General features: G+C 55.1%; 1 protein-coding gene across 3 annotated transcripts in view; it reads right to left on the reverse strand.

The window, feature by feature from the left end:
* LOC147091084 (B-cell CLL/lymphoma 6 member B protein-like) overlaps positions 1-17851 on the reverse strand; it is a 36768-nt gene that overhangs the window by 8268 nt on the left and 10649 nt on the right. The window contains exons 1-5 of one of the 3 annotated variants that reach the window (XM_085977541.1): positions 11022-11427; positions 8535-8602; positions 4893-5062; positions 3005-3226; positions 635-1387 (exon numbers count right to left, since the gene is read on the reverse strand). In XM_085977541.1, the coding sequence (XP_085833667.1) occupies positions 635-1387; positions 3005-3226; positions 4893-5056 (1139 nt within the window). In that variant the 5' untranslated portion in view covers positions 5057-5062; positions 8535-8602; positions 11022-11427. Of the gene's footprint in view, positions 1-634; positions 1388-3004; positions 3227-4892; positions 5063-8534; positions 8603-11021; positions 11428-17851 lie in introns of those variants that run through there. The other 2 variants (XM_085977540.1, XM_085977542.1) reach the window with 2 other exon arrangements.

Genomic DNA, 17851 nt, shown 5'->3' on the forward strand with positions numbered 1-17851 from the left:
CATCGTCATTTGTACTATCCTCCACTCACTGCCTTCTGATGGGGAAATCACCCTGCTTCTGTTGGGAGACGCTGTTCAAATAGACTGGGTAAGGGTATGAAGGGATATGGAGCCAAGGTGGGTCAATGGGGGTACGGTAGCACAGGGGTCATGTTACTGGACTAATCATCCGGAGACCCAAGTTCAAATCCCGCCACCACGGCAGCTGGGGAATTTAAATTCATTTAATTAAATAAATCTGGAATAAAAATCTAGTACCGGTAATGGTGACTATGAGTGGTTGTCGTAAAAACCCATCGGGTTCACTAATGTCCTTTAGAGAAGGAAATCTACCGCCATTACCCGGTCTGGCCGATAAGTGACTCCAGACCCACAGCAATGTGGTTGACTCTTAACTGCCGATCTGAAATGGCCCAGCGAGGCTCTCAGTTGTATTCAAGGAGGCAGCGGCTCACCACCACCTTCTCGAGGGCAATTAGGGAATGGACAATAAATGCCGGCCTTGCCAGCGACACCCACATCCCAGGAACAAATAAAAAAACAAATGGAGTTAAGATACAGATCAGCCAGGATCTAATGGAATGGTGGAGCAGGATCAAGGGGCTGAATGGCCTCCTGCCCCCTCCTCACTCACCGACTGGCCAGCTTGCTCCGAGTCGACTCATCGTCCTCCATTTCCTCCTCCATGTTTGTCGAGCTCTCGTCCCCGCTGCTGCCGCCGCCGCTGCCGCCTCCGCTCTGGGCGTAGAGGGTCTCCGGGGAGCGGGCGCCTGAGGCCCCCTCGCCCTTCAGGCCCTTCTGGCTCAGGGAGTTGAGGATGATGAACTTGTACTTCTTCCAGTTGCAGGCCTTGGGGTCAGGGGTCGCCGCCGCGATCGCCATGGCGCTCTTCCCGGCGGGCAGGCCGCGGTTCAGCACCGCGCTCTTGGACTCGGTGGGCGAGTTGGGCCGGCAGTCGGAGCGCAGGGGGCTGTCGGGGGCCAGGACGGGGGGCTTTCCGCTCTTCTCGGCGCGGGCCGTGGGCCTCTCAGGGTCGGCGTCCTCCTCCTCTGACGGCGACGACCCGCCTTTTGGCATCCGGGCCTCCGAGCCAGCGCCGGCCCTCCCGCCGCTCTGCCAGCCCCCCGCTGCTGACTCGGCGGGCCGCTCCTGCCGGGTCCCACCGGCGGCCTTGCGCGGGGCGATGCACCCGTCGGGGAACCGGAAGGCGGATTGCGGGAGGTAGCCGCAGCCTCCCGCCGCCCCGCCGGACAGCGGCTGCGGGCCACGGTTCAGGACGAAGGGCCCGGCCGGGATGAAGGGGAGGCCGCGGCTCTCGGAGCCCAGGCAGTGAGGCCTGGCGGGCGGGTAATCCAGAGACTTCAGATAAGTGTGGACATTTGGAGCACTGAAAGAAAAAAAAGACACATTTCTTTAGCATCACAGAGAGTTAGCCTGCAGGTACAGCAAGCAATTAGGAAGGCAAATGGAATGTTGGCCTTTATTGCAAGGGGGCTGGAGTATAAGAGTAAGGAAGTCTTACTGCAATTGTACAGGGCCTTGGTGAGGCCACACCTGGGGTACTGGGCACAGTTTTGGTCTCCTTATCTGAGGAAGGATATACTTGCCTTAGAGGCGGTGCAACGAAGGTTCACTAGATTGATTCCTGGGATGAGAGGGCCGTCCTATGAGGAGAGATTGTGTAGAATGGGCCTAATCTGGAGTTTAGAAGAATGAGAGGTGATCGCATTGGAACATAAAAGATTCTGAGGGGGATTGACAGGGTAGATGCTGGGAGGTTGTTTCCCCCCTGGCTGGAGAGTCTAGAACCAGGGGTCACAGTCTCAGAATAAGGGGTCGGCCATTTAGGACTGAGATGAGGAGAAATTTCTTCACTCAGAGGGTTGTGAATCTTTGAAATTCTCTGCCCCAGAGGGCTGTGGAGGCTCAGTCGTTGAGTATATTCAAGGCTGAGATCGAGAGATTTTGGGATATTAAGGGAATCAAGGGATATGGGGATAGTGCAGGAAAGTGGAGTTGAGGTCAAAGGTCCGCCACGATCTTATTGAATGGCGGAGCAGGCTCGAGGGGCCGCATGGCCGACTCCTGCTCCTAATTCTTATGTTCAAATGGCATGTTGGCCTTTATTGCAAGGTGGTTGGAGTATAAGAGTCAGGAAGTCTTGCTACAGTTGTACAGGGCCTTGGTGAGACCACACCTGGAGTACTGTGCACAGTTTTGGTCTCCTTATCTAAGGAAGGATATATTTGCCTTGGAGGCGGAGCAGCGAAGGTTCACTCGGTTAATCCCGGGGATGAGGGGATGGACATATGAGGAGAGGTTGAGTAGATTGGGACTCTACTCATTGGAGTTCAGAAGAATGAGAGGCGATCTTATTGAAACATATAAGATTGTGAAGGGGTTGGATCGGGTGGATGCGGGGAGGATGTTCCCGATGATGGGTGAAACTAGAACTAGGGGGCGTAGTCTTAGAATAAGGGGCTGCTCTCAAAACTGAGATGAGGAGGAACTACTTCACTCAGAGGGTGGTAGGTCCATGGAATATGCTGCCTCAAAAAGCTGTAGAAGCTACATCATTACATAAATTTAAAACAGAAAGAGACAGTTTCCTAGAAGTAAAGGGAATTAGGGGTTACGGGGAGCGGGCAGGAATGTGGACATGAGTCTAGGTTCGTATCGGTCATGGCCCTGTGGGTAGTGGAGCGGGCCCAGGGGCCGTGTAGCCTGATCCTGCTCCTAATTTCGTGTGTCTAATTCTATTAGATTCAGGAGATGGTTCCGTGATAGTGGATTGGCGGTTAGGATCAGATCAGCCATGATCTTATTGAATGGCGGAGCAGGCTCGAGGGGCCGATTGGCCTACTCCTGCTCCTATTTCTTAGGTTCTTATGAGCACAACCCCCCGGAGCAGCCACAGCGCCGCTCCCGGAGAGCCCCTCGACACCACGCGAACGGAAACCACGCGACCCGCTTGGAGGCAGCGCCCCCCCACCCCCGTCCGCACCTGAAATGGGCGAAACCGCGGCACGTCTCGGCCACGTGGTCCATCTGCAGGTAACCCGCGGCCGTCAGCACCTCCGCCACGGAGCCTGCGTCGAGGGGCAGCCGCGACGTGTACATGAACTCCAGCAGCAGTCGGAAGCCTCCCGCGCTGATCCCGCGCGGTAGGGACAGCAGGCTCACATGCCTCTTGGTCTGGTCGGAAAAGATCGAGTAGAAAAAACCACTGAGGGAGAAAGCAAGAGGTCAGCGACGTAAGAAAACTACTAGGCACTTGGTCTAAGCGTTAAACAAAGCTTTAATCAACTGTTTTACAACATGGAGGTCTAGTTGTGTCCTTCACTAGTTCCTGTTAAAGAATGTCCTGCGCAAGCTGGGCCCGTGCCCGAGTATTTATACTCTCCCTGGACAGCGCCACCCGCAGGCCGCTCAGTATTATTTCATAAGTCTTTCTTTCATGAATGACTGATTCATGTCAGTCAGCGACAGTTAAGTTTCTCAAATCACCCGTGACGCACAATTTATTATTTTCCCCACACACTCTTGGAAAGAGCTCTCCGATTAGTCCCACTCCTGCTCTTTCCCCACAGCCCTGTGAATTTTCCCCTTCCAGTATTTATCCAATTCCCTTTTGAAAGTTACTGTTGAATCCGCTTCCACCGCCCTTTCAGGCAGCGCGTTCCAGATCACAACAACTCGCTGCGTGAAAACATTCTCCTCATCTCCCCTCTGGGTCTTATGCCGATTATCTTCAATCTGTGTCCTCTGGTTACCAGTGGGAAAAGAAAGTTATTCATCCTTTTTATTTCATTTATATAGCACCTTCAACATAGGAAAACTTGCCAAGACACTTCACAGGAGCGTTAGGAGACGGAAATTCACACCGACTCGTAGCAGGAGATGTTAGGAGGGGTGATTAAAACCTTGAACAGGTGAGCTTTATGGAAAGTTAAAGGAGGGGAGAGAGAGGCGGAGAGGTTTAGGGAGGGAATTCCAGAGCTTAGGGCCCAGGCAGCTGAAGGCACGGTCACCAATGGTGGAGCGATTATGATCAGGGATGCTCAAGAGGCCAGAATTAGAGGAGCACAGAGATCTCGGGGGGTTGTGGGGCTGGAGGAGGTTACAGAGATAGGGAGGGGGCGAGGGCCATGGAGGGATCTGAAAACAAGGATGAGAATTTTGCAATCGAGGTGCTGCTTAACCAGGAGCCAGTGTAGATCAGCGAGCACAGAGGGGGGGGGGGGTGATGGGCGAACGGGACTTGGTGCGAGTTAGGACGTTAGAATGGTTCCAGGGATGGGGGGTCTTAGCTACGAGGACAGGTTGGAGAAACTGGATTTGTTTTCATTAGAGCAAAGGAGGTTGAGGGGTGATTTGATAGAGGAATACAAGATTATGACGGGTTTGGATAGGCTAGATGCGGAAAGGCTGTTCCCACTAGTCGATGGTACGAGGACTAGGGGACACAGATTTAAGGTTTTGGGCAAGAGATACAGGGGGGGCGGGATGTGAGGAAAAACTTTGTTACACAGTGAGTGGTGAGGACCTGGAACTCGCTGTCGACGGAAGTGGTGGAAGCGGAGGCACTCGATGTTTTCAAGGGGAGACTGGATAGGCACTTGAGGGAAATAAACTTGCAGGACTACGGGGATAGAGCGGGGGAATGGGACTGATTGGATTGTTCTACAGAGAGCCGGCACAGACTCGATGGGCCCAATGGCCTCCTTCTGTGACGTTAAGACTCTGACGTTTCCTACATTACTACAGTGACTGCACTTCAAAAGTACTTCATTGGCTGTAAAGGGCTGCGGGACGTCCCGAGGTCGTGAAAGGCGCTGGAGAAATGCAAATCTGTCTTTCCTTTTCCCCTGTCTAGGCCTCCCTCCACGTACCTGCAAGCGATGAGTACAGCTTTGTGTGCTTTGAACTCCTGCCCATCCACGAGGACCTTGACGTCGGTGAGAATCTCTCGCTTCCTCATCTCGTTCAGGTTGAGCATCATGTCAGTGGAGTGGCGGGTGAACTCTTTGACGTAGCTCTCCAGTTTCGACCCCATCTTCACCTGAGCAAAGTCAACCGGGAGGAGGTGGGGGGGGGCGGGGGGAGAAAGAGAAGGGGAAGAGACATCAACAAACCGCTTCACATGGGCAAAGGCCGCCGCCGCCGTCCTGAGCCGGGAACCCGCCCCACCCCTCAAACAAACGGGCGTGGCGAGAATGGAGCGATCCCAGGGGACTGGATCGGTGGGGTCGAGGTTCCTCCCGCTCCCAAGGAAGAGATTGGGAGGCGACGGTGGGGCGGGGGCGGAATTGGAAACGTTAGGAAAGACCCAAAGGATTTGGCAGCAATACAGGGGCAGGAGGAGACCATTCAGCCCCTCGAGCCTCAACACAGGAACAGGAGGAGGCCATTCAGCCCCTCGAGCCTGTTACACAGGAACAGGAGGAGGCCATTCAGCCCCTCGAGCCTCAACACAGGAACAGGAGGAGACCATTCAGCCCCTCGAGCCTCAACCTAGGAACAGGAGGAGGCCATTCAGCCCCTTGAGCCTGTTACACAGAAACAGGAGGAGGCCATTCAGCCCCTCCAGCCTGTTACACTGACATCGGTAGTGGGGAAAATGCTAGAGTCTATTATAAAAGATGTAATAGCAGAGCACTTGGAAAGCAGTGACAGGATCAGACAAAGTCAACATGGATTTACAAAAAGGTAAATCATGCTTGACTAATCTACTGGAATTTTTTGAGGATGTAACTGGTAAAATAGATAAGGGAGAATCAGTGGATGTGGTGTATTTGGACTTTCAGAAGGCTTTCGATAAGGTCCCACATAAGAGATTAGCGTGCAAAATTAAGGCACATGGGATTGGGGGCAAGGTATTGACTTGGATAGAGAACTGGTTGGCGGACAGAAAGCAAAGAGTTGGAATAAACGGGTCGTTTTCCGAGTGGCAGGCAGTGACTAGTGGGGTACCGCAAGGATCGGTCCTAGGACCCCAGCTGTTCACAATAATGATCTGGACGAGGGAATTGGATGTAATATCTCCAAATTTGCAGACGACACAAAGCTGGGTGGGAGGGTAAGCTGTGAGGAGGATGTCGTGAAACTCCAGTACGATTTGGACAGGTTGGGTGATTGGGCAGAAACATGGCAAATGCACTATAATGTGGATAAATGTGAGGTTATCCACTTTGGTGGCAAAAACAGGAAGGCAGATTATTATTTGAATGGCAATAGATTGGGAGAAGGGGAAGTGCAAAGAGACCTGGGTGTTATTGTGCACCAGTCACTGAAGGTAAGCATGCAGGTGCAGCAGGTGGTTAAGAAGGCAAATGGTATGTTGGCCTTCGTAGCGAGAGGGTTCGAGTACAGGAACAAGGATGTCTTGCTACAGTTGTACAGGGCCTTGGTGAGACCGCACCTTGAGTATTGTGTGCAGTTTTGGTCGCCTTACCTGAGGAAGGACGTTCTTGCCATGGAGGGAGTGCAGCGAAGATTCACCAGACTGATACCTGGGATGGCAGGAATGACGTATGAGGAGAGATTGTGTCGATTGGGCTTATACTCACTGGAGTTTAGAAGATTGAGGGGGGATCTCATCGAAACCTATAAAATTCTGTCAGGCCTGGACAGACTAGATGCAGGAAGGATGTTCCCGATGGCCGGGGAGTCCAGAACCAGGGGTCATAGTCTAAGGATAAGGGGTAAGCCATTTAGGACTGAGATGAGGAGGAATTTCTTCACCCAGAGAGTGGTGAACCTGTGGAATTCTTTACCACAGAGGGCGGTGGAGGCCAATTCATTAAATATATTCAAGAAGGAGTTAGATATATTTCTTAAGGCTAAAGGGATCAAGGGATATGGGGAGAAGGCAGGGACAGGGTACTGAATTTGGATGATCAGCCATGATCTCATTGAATGGCAGAGCAGGCTCGAGGGGGCCGAATGGCCTTCTCCTGCCTTCTATGTTTCTATGTAACAGGAGGAGGCCATTCAGCCCCTTGAGCCTGTTACGCAGAAACAGGAGGAGGCCATTCAGCCCCTCCAGCCTGTTTCCCCCATTCAATGAGATCAGGGCTTATCTGTAACTTAACTCCATCTACCCGCCTTGGTTCAATGTTCCTTAATATCCTTACCCAACAATAATCTATCAATCTCAGTTTTGAGCTGTTAGCTCCCTCCCTAACAGCACTGCGGGAGCACCTTCACCACACGGACTGCAGCGGTTCAAGGCGGCGGCTCACCACCACTTTCTCGAGGGCGATTAGGGATGGGCAATAAATGCTGGCCTTGCCAGCGACGCCCACATCCCAGGAACGAATTAAAACATAAAAGTCACCAACCATCTTTAACCAGAGTTGTACGGCGTGCTGCCGTGCAACTTTGATCTCAAAACAGCCGAAATCCGAACTGGAAGCCCAGATTGCGGCGATTACCCCAACCGCAATCCCGGTCTGCTGGAAAAGGAATCAGCGGGAGGAAGGAGTCACCGGGATCACTGCGAGCTGCCACTCCGGACCTCACACCAGAGATCCTGTGGCAGTAAGCAGGACGGGACTAGCTGGAAATATACTCACGGTAATATTGCTGCAGCTTACAAAGGAGAGGGACACGGGGAACAGAGTCACTGAAAGGACTCCCATTTCTCCAGCGCCTTTCACCACCTCAGGACACCCCAAACTGCTTCACAGCCAATGAAGTACTTTTGAAGTGTGGTCACTGTTGTAATGTAGGAAGCGCGGCAGCCAATCTGCACACAGCAAGCTCCCACAAACAGCAGTGTGATAATGAACAGATAATCTGTTTTAGGGTGCTGTTTAACGGGTAAATATTGGCCCCAGGACACCGGGGAGAACTCCCCTGCTCTTCTTCAAAATAGGGATCTTTTACGTCCACCTGAGGGAGCAGACGGAGCCTCGGTTTAACGTCTCATTTGAAAGACGGCCGCTCCGACAGTGCGGCGCTCCCTCAGTACTGCCCCTCCGACAGTGCGGCGCTCCCTCAGTACTGCCCCTCCGACAGTGCGGCATTCCCTCAGTACTGCCCCTCCGACAGTGCGGCGCTCCCTCAGTACTGCCCCTCCGACAGTGCGGCGCTCCCTCAGTACCGCCCCTCCGACAGTGCAGCGCTCCCTCAGTACTGCCCCTCCGACAGTGCGGCGCTCCCTCAGTACTGCCCCTCCGACAGTGCGGCATTCCCTCAGTACTGCCCCTCCAACAGTGCGGCGCTCCCTCAGTACCGCCCCTCCAACAGTGCGGCGCTCCCTCAGTACTGCCCCTCCGACAGTGCGGCGCTCCCTCAGTACCGCCCCTCCGACAGTGCGGCGCTCCCTCAGTACTGCCCCTCCGACAGTGCGGCGCTCCCTCAGTACCACCCGGATTTTGCGCATTGCTGTTTGTGGGAGCTTGCAGTGCACAAATTGGCTTCTGAGTTTCCTACATTTCAAAAAGTATTTCATTGGCTGTAAAGCTCTTTGGGATGTCCTGAGGTTGTGAAAGCGCTAGAAAAATGCAATTCATTCTTCCTCCTCTTACCTGTTCCTTCTACTTGTTCCAGGTCTCCCTCAGTAATTCACGGTGACATCAGCAAATTCAGAAGGCACCTAGAGTTGGGGATAAAGCAGACTGTAAGGACAAAGTGTCGGCATACAGACCTCGCACCCCCCCGCCCGGGACCAAGGCACCTGGCCGGCCCACAGGGCTTTTCTCCCTTGTTCCCTGAACTCCGCCAACAAGACATTCAAAGAAAACACCAGATCTCTTTCACACCCGGGGTCCACCAGGCGAGGGACTGCCTGCACCCCCCGCCACCTGGGGAGACAGGCATTCACGGGCCGCTCTCGCCCACGTCAAATCACTATCGTCGCACCAGCACTTCAGTAAAGCCCCCGCGTCCCTCAGCACCAGCTCACGGTAATCGGAGGTCGCAAGCACGAGACATGAGGCAAGGACTCCCCTATGATACAGTGCCCGTCACATCCTCAGCGTGTCCCAGAGGACTTTTTGTAGTGCAGCCACTTCGGTAGGTTAGCGCCGGAGCCGTTTTGCGCAAAGCAAGATCCCACAAAAAACTGACCAGTTAAACTGTTTTTTTTTTTTTTTAAAATGACGTTGGTTGAAGGATAAATATTGGCCCAGGACACCGGGGAGGACTCCCCCTCTCTTCTTCGCAATAGTGGCCGCGGGATCTTTTACATCCACCTGAGAGCACAGATGGGGCCTCGGTTTAACGTCTCACCCGAAGACGGCACCTCTGACAGTGCGGCGCTCCCTCAGTACTGCCCCTCCGACAGTGCAACGCTCCCTCAGTACTGCCCCTCCGACAGTGCGGCGCTCCCTCAGTACTGCCCCTCCGACAGTGCGGCGCTCCCTCAGTACTGCCCCTCCGACAGTGCGACGCTCCCTCAGTACTGCCCCTCCAACAGTACCGCGCTCCCTCAGTACTGCCCCTCCGACAGTGCGATGCTCCCTCAGTACCGCGCTCCCTCAGTACTGCCCCTCCGACACTCCCTCAGTACTGCCCCTCCGACAGTGCGGCGCTCCCTCAGTACTGCCCCTCCGACACTCCCTCAGTACTGCCCCTCCGACAGTGCGGCGCTCCCTCAGTACTGCCCCTCCGACACTCCCTCAGTACTGCCCCTCCGACAGTGCGGCGCTCCCTCAGTACTGCACTGGACTGGAAGCCTGGATTTTTGTGCTCAAGTCTCCGGAGTGGGACTTGAACCCATGACCTTCTGACTCAGAGGCACGAGAGTGTGACCCACTGAATCACAGCTGACACTTAGACTATTAACCACCTAACTGAGAACCATTTACAGGGTGACATTGTGCCCTTCAAATGGTGCCTTGAAAACATTAAATGCATTCAGCTTAATTTCTGCCACTGCTATTTTACAACAGCGCCCGGAGACTCTTAAACTAGCACGTTAATGCACTGATCGCTAATACTGCACAGCACAATCAGGCTCCCACTGCAAATCTGACCAGATCCCAATGAACCCAACCTGATTCCCGGGTTAGAGAGTGGGGAAATCAGCCAGGGTTCCTGCTCCTGATTCCCAGGTTAGAGAGAGAGGAAATCAGCCAGGGTTCCTGCTCCTGATCCCTGGGTTAGAGAGAGGGGAAATCAGCCAAGGTTCCTGCTCCTGATTCCCAGGTTAGAGAGAGGGGAAATCAGCCAGGGTTCCTGCTCCTGATCCCTGGGTTAGAGAGAGGGGAAATCAGCCAGGGTTCCTGCTCCTGATCCCTGGGTTAGAGAGAGGGGAAATCAGCCAGGGTTCCTGCTACCCATTACAGCCCCAGGGTTTGATGGGACAGTGTAGAGGAGTTTTACTCTGTATCTAACCCGTGCTATACCTGCCCTGGGAGTGTTTGATGGGACAGTGTAGAGGAGTTTTACTCTGTATCTAACCCGTGCTGTACCTGCCCTGGGAGTGTTTGATGGGGCAGTGTAGAGGAGTTTTACTCTGTATCTAACCCGTGCTGTACCTGCCCTGGGAGTGTTTGATGGGACAGTGTAGAGGGAGCTTTACTCTGTATCTAACCCGTGCTGTACCTGCCCTGGGAGTGTTTGATGGGACAGTGTAGAGGGAGCTTTACTCTGTATCGAACCCGTGCTGTACCTGCCCTGGGAGTGTTTGATGGGACAGTGTAGAGGGAGCTTTACTCTGTATCGAACCCGTGCTGTACCTGCCCTGGGAGTGTTTGATGGGACAGTGTAGAGGGAGCTTTACTCTATCTAACCCGTGCTGTACCTGCCCTGGGAGTGCTGACACTGGGAGATGGTCCCAGTACGGACGACCCTCAACATTGAAGAACTGAGAAAACTGCCTCAAAAGAAATGGCACTGCAAGAAGGGAACACAGTCGCCTCAGCAACAGAGAAAATGTTGCAGAGACAGAAGACATGTGTCCTGTTGAAAGGGCTGGTTTGTCGACAGATCTCCAGTCCTCGGATCTGTGCGGGTGGCGAGATCCTGTCCCTAAACACAGAGGTTACTGACCCCCCCACCCCGCTACTCACCCCCGAGCGCCAGAGATCCAGTCTCGGCTGCTGCGAAGCAAACGCGAGTCCCTTCGCCAGGTTGAGAATCCGGCGGCTTCCATGCAGCGACTGCAAGCAGCGCGTGAGTGGGTCATTGGCCGAGGGTCCCAGCTTCCAGCTAATCCCGCGCGGGCGAGTGCTGGATCCAGCCAGGAAGTGTCCCTTAATACCAGCTCGGGAAGCCAAGTGCGGTCACATCCTACTTCCTGCCCTGACGCAGGTGCTGATAAGGGACTCGGGGAGGGGGGATATTTTTAGCCGCGTTCAGGGAAGGAAACTCGCTGACAACGTGTCACCACAATCAAAGCGGGGATCCAAGCTCCAAACTTTTAAAATCTGGAAGAGGGCAGCACAAGTTCAGGACGGAGAATCTTACAGCACTGAAGGAGGCCATTCAGCCCATCGGGCCCGTGCTGAGCTATCCCACCACCGCCCCCCGCCCCCCCCGCCCCGTAGCCCTGCAAATCTTTTCCCTCAGATAGATGTGTGCGCGCACCGGGTGAGGGCAGGTATGGCCCGGGCTGTGCTGCCACACATAGCCGAACAGCCGGCAGCTGGGTGAGGTGCTGATGGACAGCTTAGAGGCGGTGCAACTAAAGTTCACTGGATTGATCCCTGGGATGAGGGGGTTGTCCTGCGAGGAGAGATTTAGTAGAATGGGCCTATTACTCTCCGGAGTTTAGAAGAATGAGGGGTGATCTCATTGAAACATACAAGATTTTGAAGGGGCTTGACAGGGTAGATGCCGAGAGGATGTTCCTCCTGGCTGGGGAGTCGAGAACCAGGGGTCACAGTCTCAGAATAAGGGGTCGGCCATTTAGGGCTGAGATGAGGAGGAATTTCTTCACTCAGAAGGTGGTGAATCTTTGCAATTCTCTACCCCAAAGGGCTGTGGGTTGAGTATATTCAAGGTTGAGATCGATAGATTTTTGGACTCTCGGGGAATCGAGGGATATGGGGATCGGGCGGGAAAGTGCAGTTGAGGTGGAAGATCAGCCATGATCTTATTGAATGTTGGGAGCAGGCTTGAGGGACCGTGTGGCCGACTCCTGCTCCTAATTCTTATGTTCTTAGTGCCCGTGGAACCTGAACCCTCCCACCACCCCCCACCCTCAGCGGGGAACTGGTGCCTTCAAGACAAGACAGGAGGAAGAAGCAAAGAACTGCTTGGGGTGCGGAATGAGGAGCGATGCAACAGAGGCAAATGGTATGTTGGCCTTCCTGGCGAGAGGATTTGAGTACAGGAGCAAAGGATGTCTTGCTGCAGTTGTACAGGGCCTTGGTGAGACCACACCTTGAGTATTGTGTGCAGTTTTGGTCGCCTTATCTGAGGAAGGATGTTCTTGCCATGGAGGGAGTGCAGCGAAGATTCACCAGGCTGATACCTGGGATGGCAGGAATGACGTACGAGGAGAGATTGGGTCGATTGGGCTTATACTCGCTGGAGTTTAGAAGAATGAGAGGGGATCTCATTGAAACTTATAAAATTCTAACCGGACTAGACAGATTAGATGCAGGAAGGATGTTCCCGATGGCGGGGGAGTCCAGAACCAGGGGTCACAGTCTAAGGATAAGGGATAAACCATTTAGGACTGAGATGAGGAGGAATTTCTTCACCCAGAGAGTGGTGAACCTGTGGAATTCTCTACCACAGAAGGCAGTGGAGGCCAATTCATTAAATATATTCAAGAAGGAATTAGATATATTTCTTACGGCTAAAGGGATCAAGGGATATGGGGAGAAGGCAGGGACAGGGTACAGGTAGACTATCCTTTATCCGAAAACCTCGGGACCAGCCGTGTTTCGGATTTCGGAAGGTGGGTCGGCGGGGGTCGGGGTCGGCGGGGGTGTCGGCGTCAGCAGGGGTCCGCGTCGGCGGGGGTCCGCAGTCGTGGCTTGTCCGTCGCTGCTAGCCTGGAATACAATGAAGTTCCGCATTTCCACCAACAGGTCGTCGTGCTCGGTCGGAACAGGGGCCGGCACCGCCGCGGGCTCAGAGCTCTCGTTGCTTTCGAGCCTTTGGAAAAGAGTCAGGTGGTTCCGCTGGGGGGGGGGGGGGGGGGGGGGGTCGGCGGGGGGTCGTGCGCATGATTTACGCTGACCCTCTGCTCAGCGTAAGTCGGCGGGGGTCGGGGTCGGCGGGGGTCTCCGGCGCATGACTTACGCTGACCCTCTGCTCAGCGTAAGTCGTGCGCCACTCTGGTCATGTCGTGCGCACGACTTACGCTGACCGAAAAAACCTTTGGTTTTTAAGAGGGTTTCGGTTTTCGGAAGTTCGGATAAAGGGTAGTCTACCTGTACTGAATTTGGATGATCAGCCATGAATGGCGGAGCAGGCTCAAGGGGCCGAATGGCCGACTCCTGCTCCTATGTTTCTATGAGAGGCGGAATCTCCGGTCGGCATGTTTGTGTTCCTTTTTATTTCGAGGGAAGGCAGTTTGTTTTTCCCTGCACTGAATGGTGTCTCAGGCCCTTCCTGCTATTGTGGAGAGCACAGGATGCAGTGACGCCGTGCATCCTTCGAACACGCAGCTGTGGGGGACCCTGCGAGCGCGTCACCGCGCCAGCAATACACAGCGCGCTGGACGGCCCAACACACACACACACACACAGACAGATCCCATCCTGCGCTAACTGATGTGGCCTTCCTGCCCAGCTGGGAGAGAACGTGCACACAGCCTAGCCCCTCCCTGGTAAAGCTGAACAAAGTTTCCTTTATAGGCACGGGAGGAGACGGACGTAAGAAAACTACGAGGCACTTGATCTGAGTATTGAACAAGCCTTTAATCAACTATTTTACAACATGGAGGTCGAGTTGTGTCCTTCACTAGTTCCTGTTAAAGAATGTCCCGAGCAAGCTGGGTCCATGCCCGAGTATTTATACTCTCCCTGGACAGCGCCACCCGCAGGCCGCTCAGTATTATTACGTCATTTTCACATGAATAACAAGATTCATGTCATTGGCCATTCAGCCCCTCGAGCCTGTTCCCCCCCCATTCATCATGGCTCATCTGTATCTTGACTCCATCGACCCACCTTGGTTCTGTAACTCTTAATAGCCTCACCCAACAAAAATTGATCAATCTCTATTTTAGAATCTTCAATTGACCGCCCCACCTCGACAGCTTTTTGGGGGGAGGGTTCCAGATTTGCACCCCCCTTTGTGTGAAGAAGTGCTTCCTGACATCACCCCTGAACGGCCTGGCTCTAATTTTAAGGTTCTGCCCCCTTGTTCTGGACTCCCCCCACCAGAGGAAATAGTTTCTCTCGATCCACCCGATCAACTCCTTTAATCATCTTAAACACCTCGATTAGATCAGCCCTTAATCTTCTAAACTCGAGGGAATACAAGCCCAGTCTGTGAAACCTGGCCTCGGAATTTAACCCTTTTAGCCCCCCCGGGTGTCATTCTGGTGAATCTGCGCTGCTCCCCCTGCAAGGCCGAGATATCCTTCCTGAGGGGCGGGGCCCAGGACTGAACACAGTCACTCCAGGTGGGGTCTGACCAGTAGCTGTAACATAACTTCCCCCCCTTTGTAACACAGCCCCTCGAGATACAGGCCAACGCTCCTTTCGCCTTTTGAATCGTTCTTGTACCTGTCCACTCGTTCATTTATTTGGCCTGCACTCAATCGTGACTCGTTCCCTGGGACGGAGGGAGAGGAGCGTCAGCTGTGGCTCAGTGGGCAGCACTCTCTCTCTCTCAGAAGGTTGTGGGTTCGAGTCCCACTCCAGCAACTCGAGCGCAAAAATCCAGGCTGAGGGAGCACCGCACTGTCGGAGGGGCAGTACTGAGGGAGCGCCGCACTGTCGGAGGGGCAGTACTGAGGGAGCGCCGCACTGTCGGAGGGGCAGTACTGAGGGAGCGCCGCACTGTCGGAGGGGCAGTACTGAGGGAGCGCCGCACTGTCGGAGGGGCAGCGCCGCACTGTCGGAGGGGCAGCACTGAGGGAGCGCCGCACTGTCGGAGGGGCAGCACTGAGGGAGCGCCGCACTGTCGGAGGGGCAGCACTGAGGGAACGCCGCACTGTCGGAGGGGCAGCACTGAGGGAGCGCCGCACTGTCGGAGGGGCAGCACTGAGGGAGCGCCGCACTGTCGGAGGGGCAGTACTGAGGGAGCGCCGCACTGTCGGAGGGGCAGTACTGAGGGAGCGCCGCACTGTCGGAGGGGCGGCACTGAGGGAGATTCGCACTGTCGGAGGGGCGGTACTGAGGGAGCGCCGCACTGTCGGAGGGGCAGCACTGAGGGAGCGCCGCACTGTCGGAGGGGCAGCACTGAGGGAGCGCCGCACTGTCGGAGGGGCAGCACTGAGGGAGCGCCGCACTGTCGGAGGGGCAGCACTGAGGGAGCGCCGCACTGTCGGAGGGGCGGCACTGAGGGAGCGCCGCACTGTCGGAGGGGCGGTACGGAGGGAGCGCCGCACTGTCGGAGGGGTAGCACTGAGGGAGCGCCGCTCTCAGGTGGGTGTAAAAGATCCTGCAGCTCGCTATCCCAGTGTCCTCGTCAATATTTATCCCTCAACCAACGTCGCTAAAAAAAAAAAAAACCCCAAATGATCTGGTCATTATCACGTTGCTGTTTGTGGGATCTTGCTGTGCGCAAATTGGCTGCTGCGTTTCCCACATTGCAACAGTGACCACACTTCAAAATTGGTCTCCTTATCTGAGGAAGGATATACTTGCCTTGGAGGCGGTGCAACGAAGGTTCACTAGATTGATTCCTGGGACGAGAGGGCTGTCCTATGAGGAGAGATTATGTAGAATGGGCCGATACTCTCTGGGGTTTAGAAGAATGAGAGGTGATCTCATTGGAACATCGAAGATTCTGAGGGGGATTGACAGGGTCGATGCTGAGAGGATGTTTCCCCCTGGCTGGAGTGTCTAGAACCAGGGGGCACAGTCTCAGGATAAGGGGTCGGCCATTTAGGACTGAGATGAGGAGGAATTTCTTCACTCGGGGTGGTGAATCTTTGGAATTCTCTGCCCCAGAGGGCTGTGGAGGCTCAGTCATTGAGTATATTCAAGACAGAGATCGATAGATTTTTGAATATTAAGTGAATCAAGCGATATGGGGATCGGGCGGGAAAGTGGAGTTGAGGTCGATGATCAGCCATGATCTTACTGAATGGCGGAGCAGGCTCGAGTGGCCGACTCCTGCTTCTGATGTTCTGTCACCAGCCCTCTGTGGTGAATCCCAGACTCAACCAGACCGAGCCCCGGTGCAACGACTCATCAGCCAGACCTCGGCCCTTTGCCAACAGTTTCCACACCAGCCTTTGTTCAGGGGCTGAGTCACCGCGGCTGGGTTAATGGGCTGGGCTTCATAACAGGATACGGGGGGGGAGCACAAGGTCACTGGCTGCCCCGGGGCAGGAGGGGGGCCGTGACTGTGGGACCCGTACCCCCCCCCCCACCGTCCCCCCGTGAGAGTCGGTGCCATCGGGAGGACAGCGACAAGGTATAGGAAATCACGGGGAGAATACAGCCCGGAATTTCCCGGACGGTTTCAGCACGAGAGCAGGGTTCCGCCAGGTTTCATCGCCACACCGCCGGGAAACAGCGCAAATTTCCTCGGTATTTGCGTCACTCCAGAGTTACATCCGGCGAAGCCCCATTTGGCTCATTAACATAATTCCGTCCCCCCACCCCGGCAAACAAAAACCCCACAAGTTTCCTGCATTTACTCTAGTTCTGCACGGGTTTAAATTTAGGTCCACGATTTTAGGTGTACCAGGACCCAAAAATCATTATATCTGGTGTTTTTCAGCTTTTGATTTGAGTGACGTTTATTGACAGAGACCGACATTATATTAAAAAAAGTGTCAGCCAGTGGGTCGCACTCTCAACTCGGAGTCAAAAGGTTGTGGGTTCAAGTCCCACTCCAGAGACTCGAGCACAGAAATCTAGGCCGACACTCCCGGTGCAGTACTGAGGGAGCGCCGCACTGTCGGAGGGGCGGTGCTGAGGGAGCGCCGCGCTGTCGGAGGGGGAGTGCTGAGGGAGCGCCGCGCTGTCGGAGGGGGAGTGCTGAGGGAGCGCCGCGCTGTCGGAGGGGGAGTGCTGAGGGAGCGCCGCGCTGTCGGAGGGGGAGTGCTGAGGGAGCGCCGCGCTGTCGGAGGGGGAGTGCTGAGGGAGCGCCGCGCTGTCGGAGGGGGAGTGCTGAGGGAGCGCCGCGCTGTCGGAGGGGGAGTGCTGAGGGAGCGCCGCGCTGTCGGAGGGGGAGTGCTGAGGGAGCGCCGCGCTGTCGGAGGGGGGGAGTGCTGAGGGAGCGCCGCGCCGTCGGAGGGGGAGTGCTGAGGGAGCGCCGCGCTGTCGGAGGGGGAGTGCTGAGGGAGCGCCGCACCGTCGGAGGGGCAGTACTGAGGGAGCGCCGCGCTGTCGGAGGGGGAGTGCTGAGGGAGCGCCGCGCTGTCGGAGGGGGAGTGCTGAGGGAGCGCCGCGCTGTCGGAGGGGGGAGTGCTGAGGGAGCGCCGCACTGTCGAAGGGGCAGCGCTGAGGGTGCGCCGCACTGTGGGAACGCCGCACTGTCGGAGGGGCAGTACTGAGGGCCCGTCCACCCTCTCGGGGATATAAAAGTTCCCTCGGCCATTATTTCGTACAAGGTGGGAGGGCGAGTTCTGGGGCCAATATTTATCCCTCATCCAACATCAGTAAAGGTGATCTGGACATAAATCACAGCGCTGTGTGTGGGAGCTTGCTCGCCGTGCGCGATGCCGCTGTCTAAGCTACAACAGCGACTGCACTTCAACATAAAAAACACTTTGATTGCCGTCAAGCGCTCTGGGAAATGCAACTGCTTCACATCTTTG

The sequence above is a fragment of the Somniosus microcephalus genome, unplaced genomic scaffold, assembly GCF_052327205.1.
Source record: "Somniosus microcephalus isolate GS21.2 unplaced genomic scaffold, FLI_Smic_1.0 unresolved_chr4, whole genome shotgun sequence".
Taxonomy (NCBI): domain Eukaryota; kingdom Metazoa; phylum Chordata; class Chondrichthyes; order Squaliformes; family Somniosidae; genus Somniosus; species Somniosus microcephalus.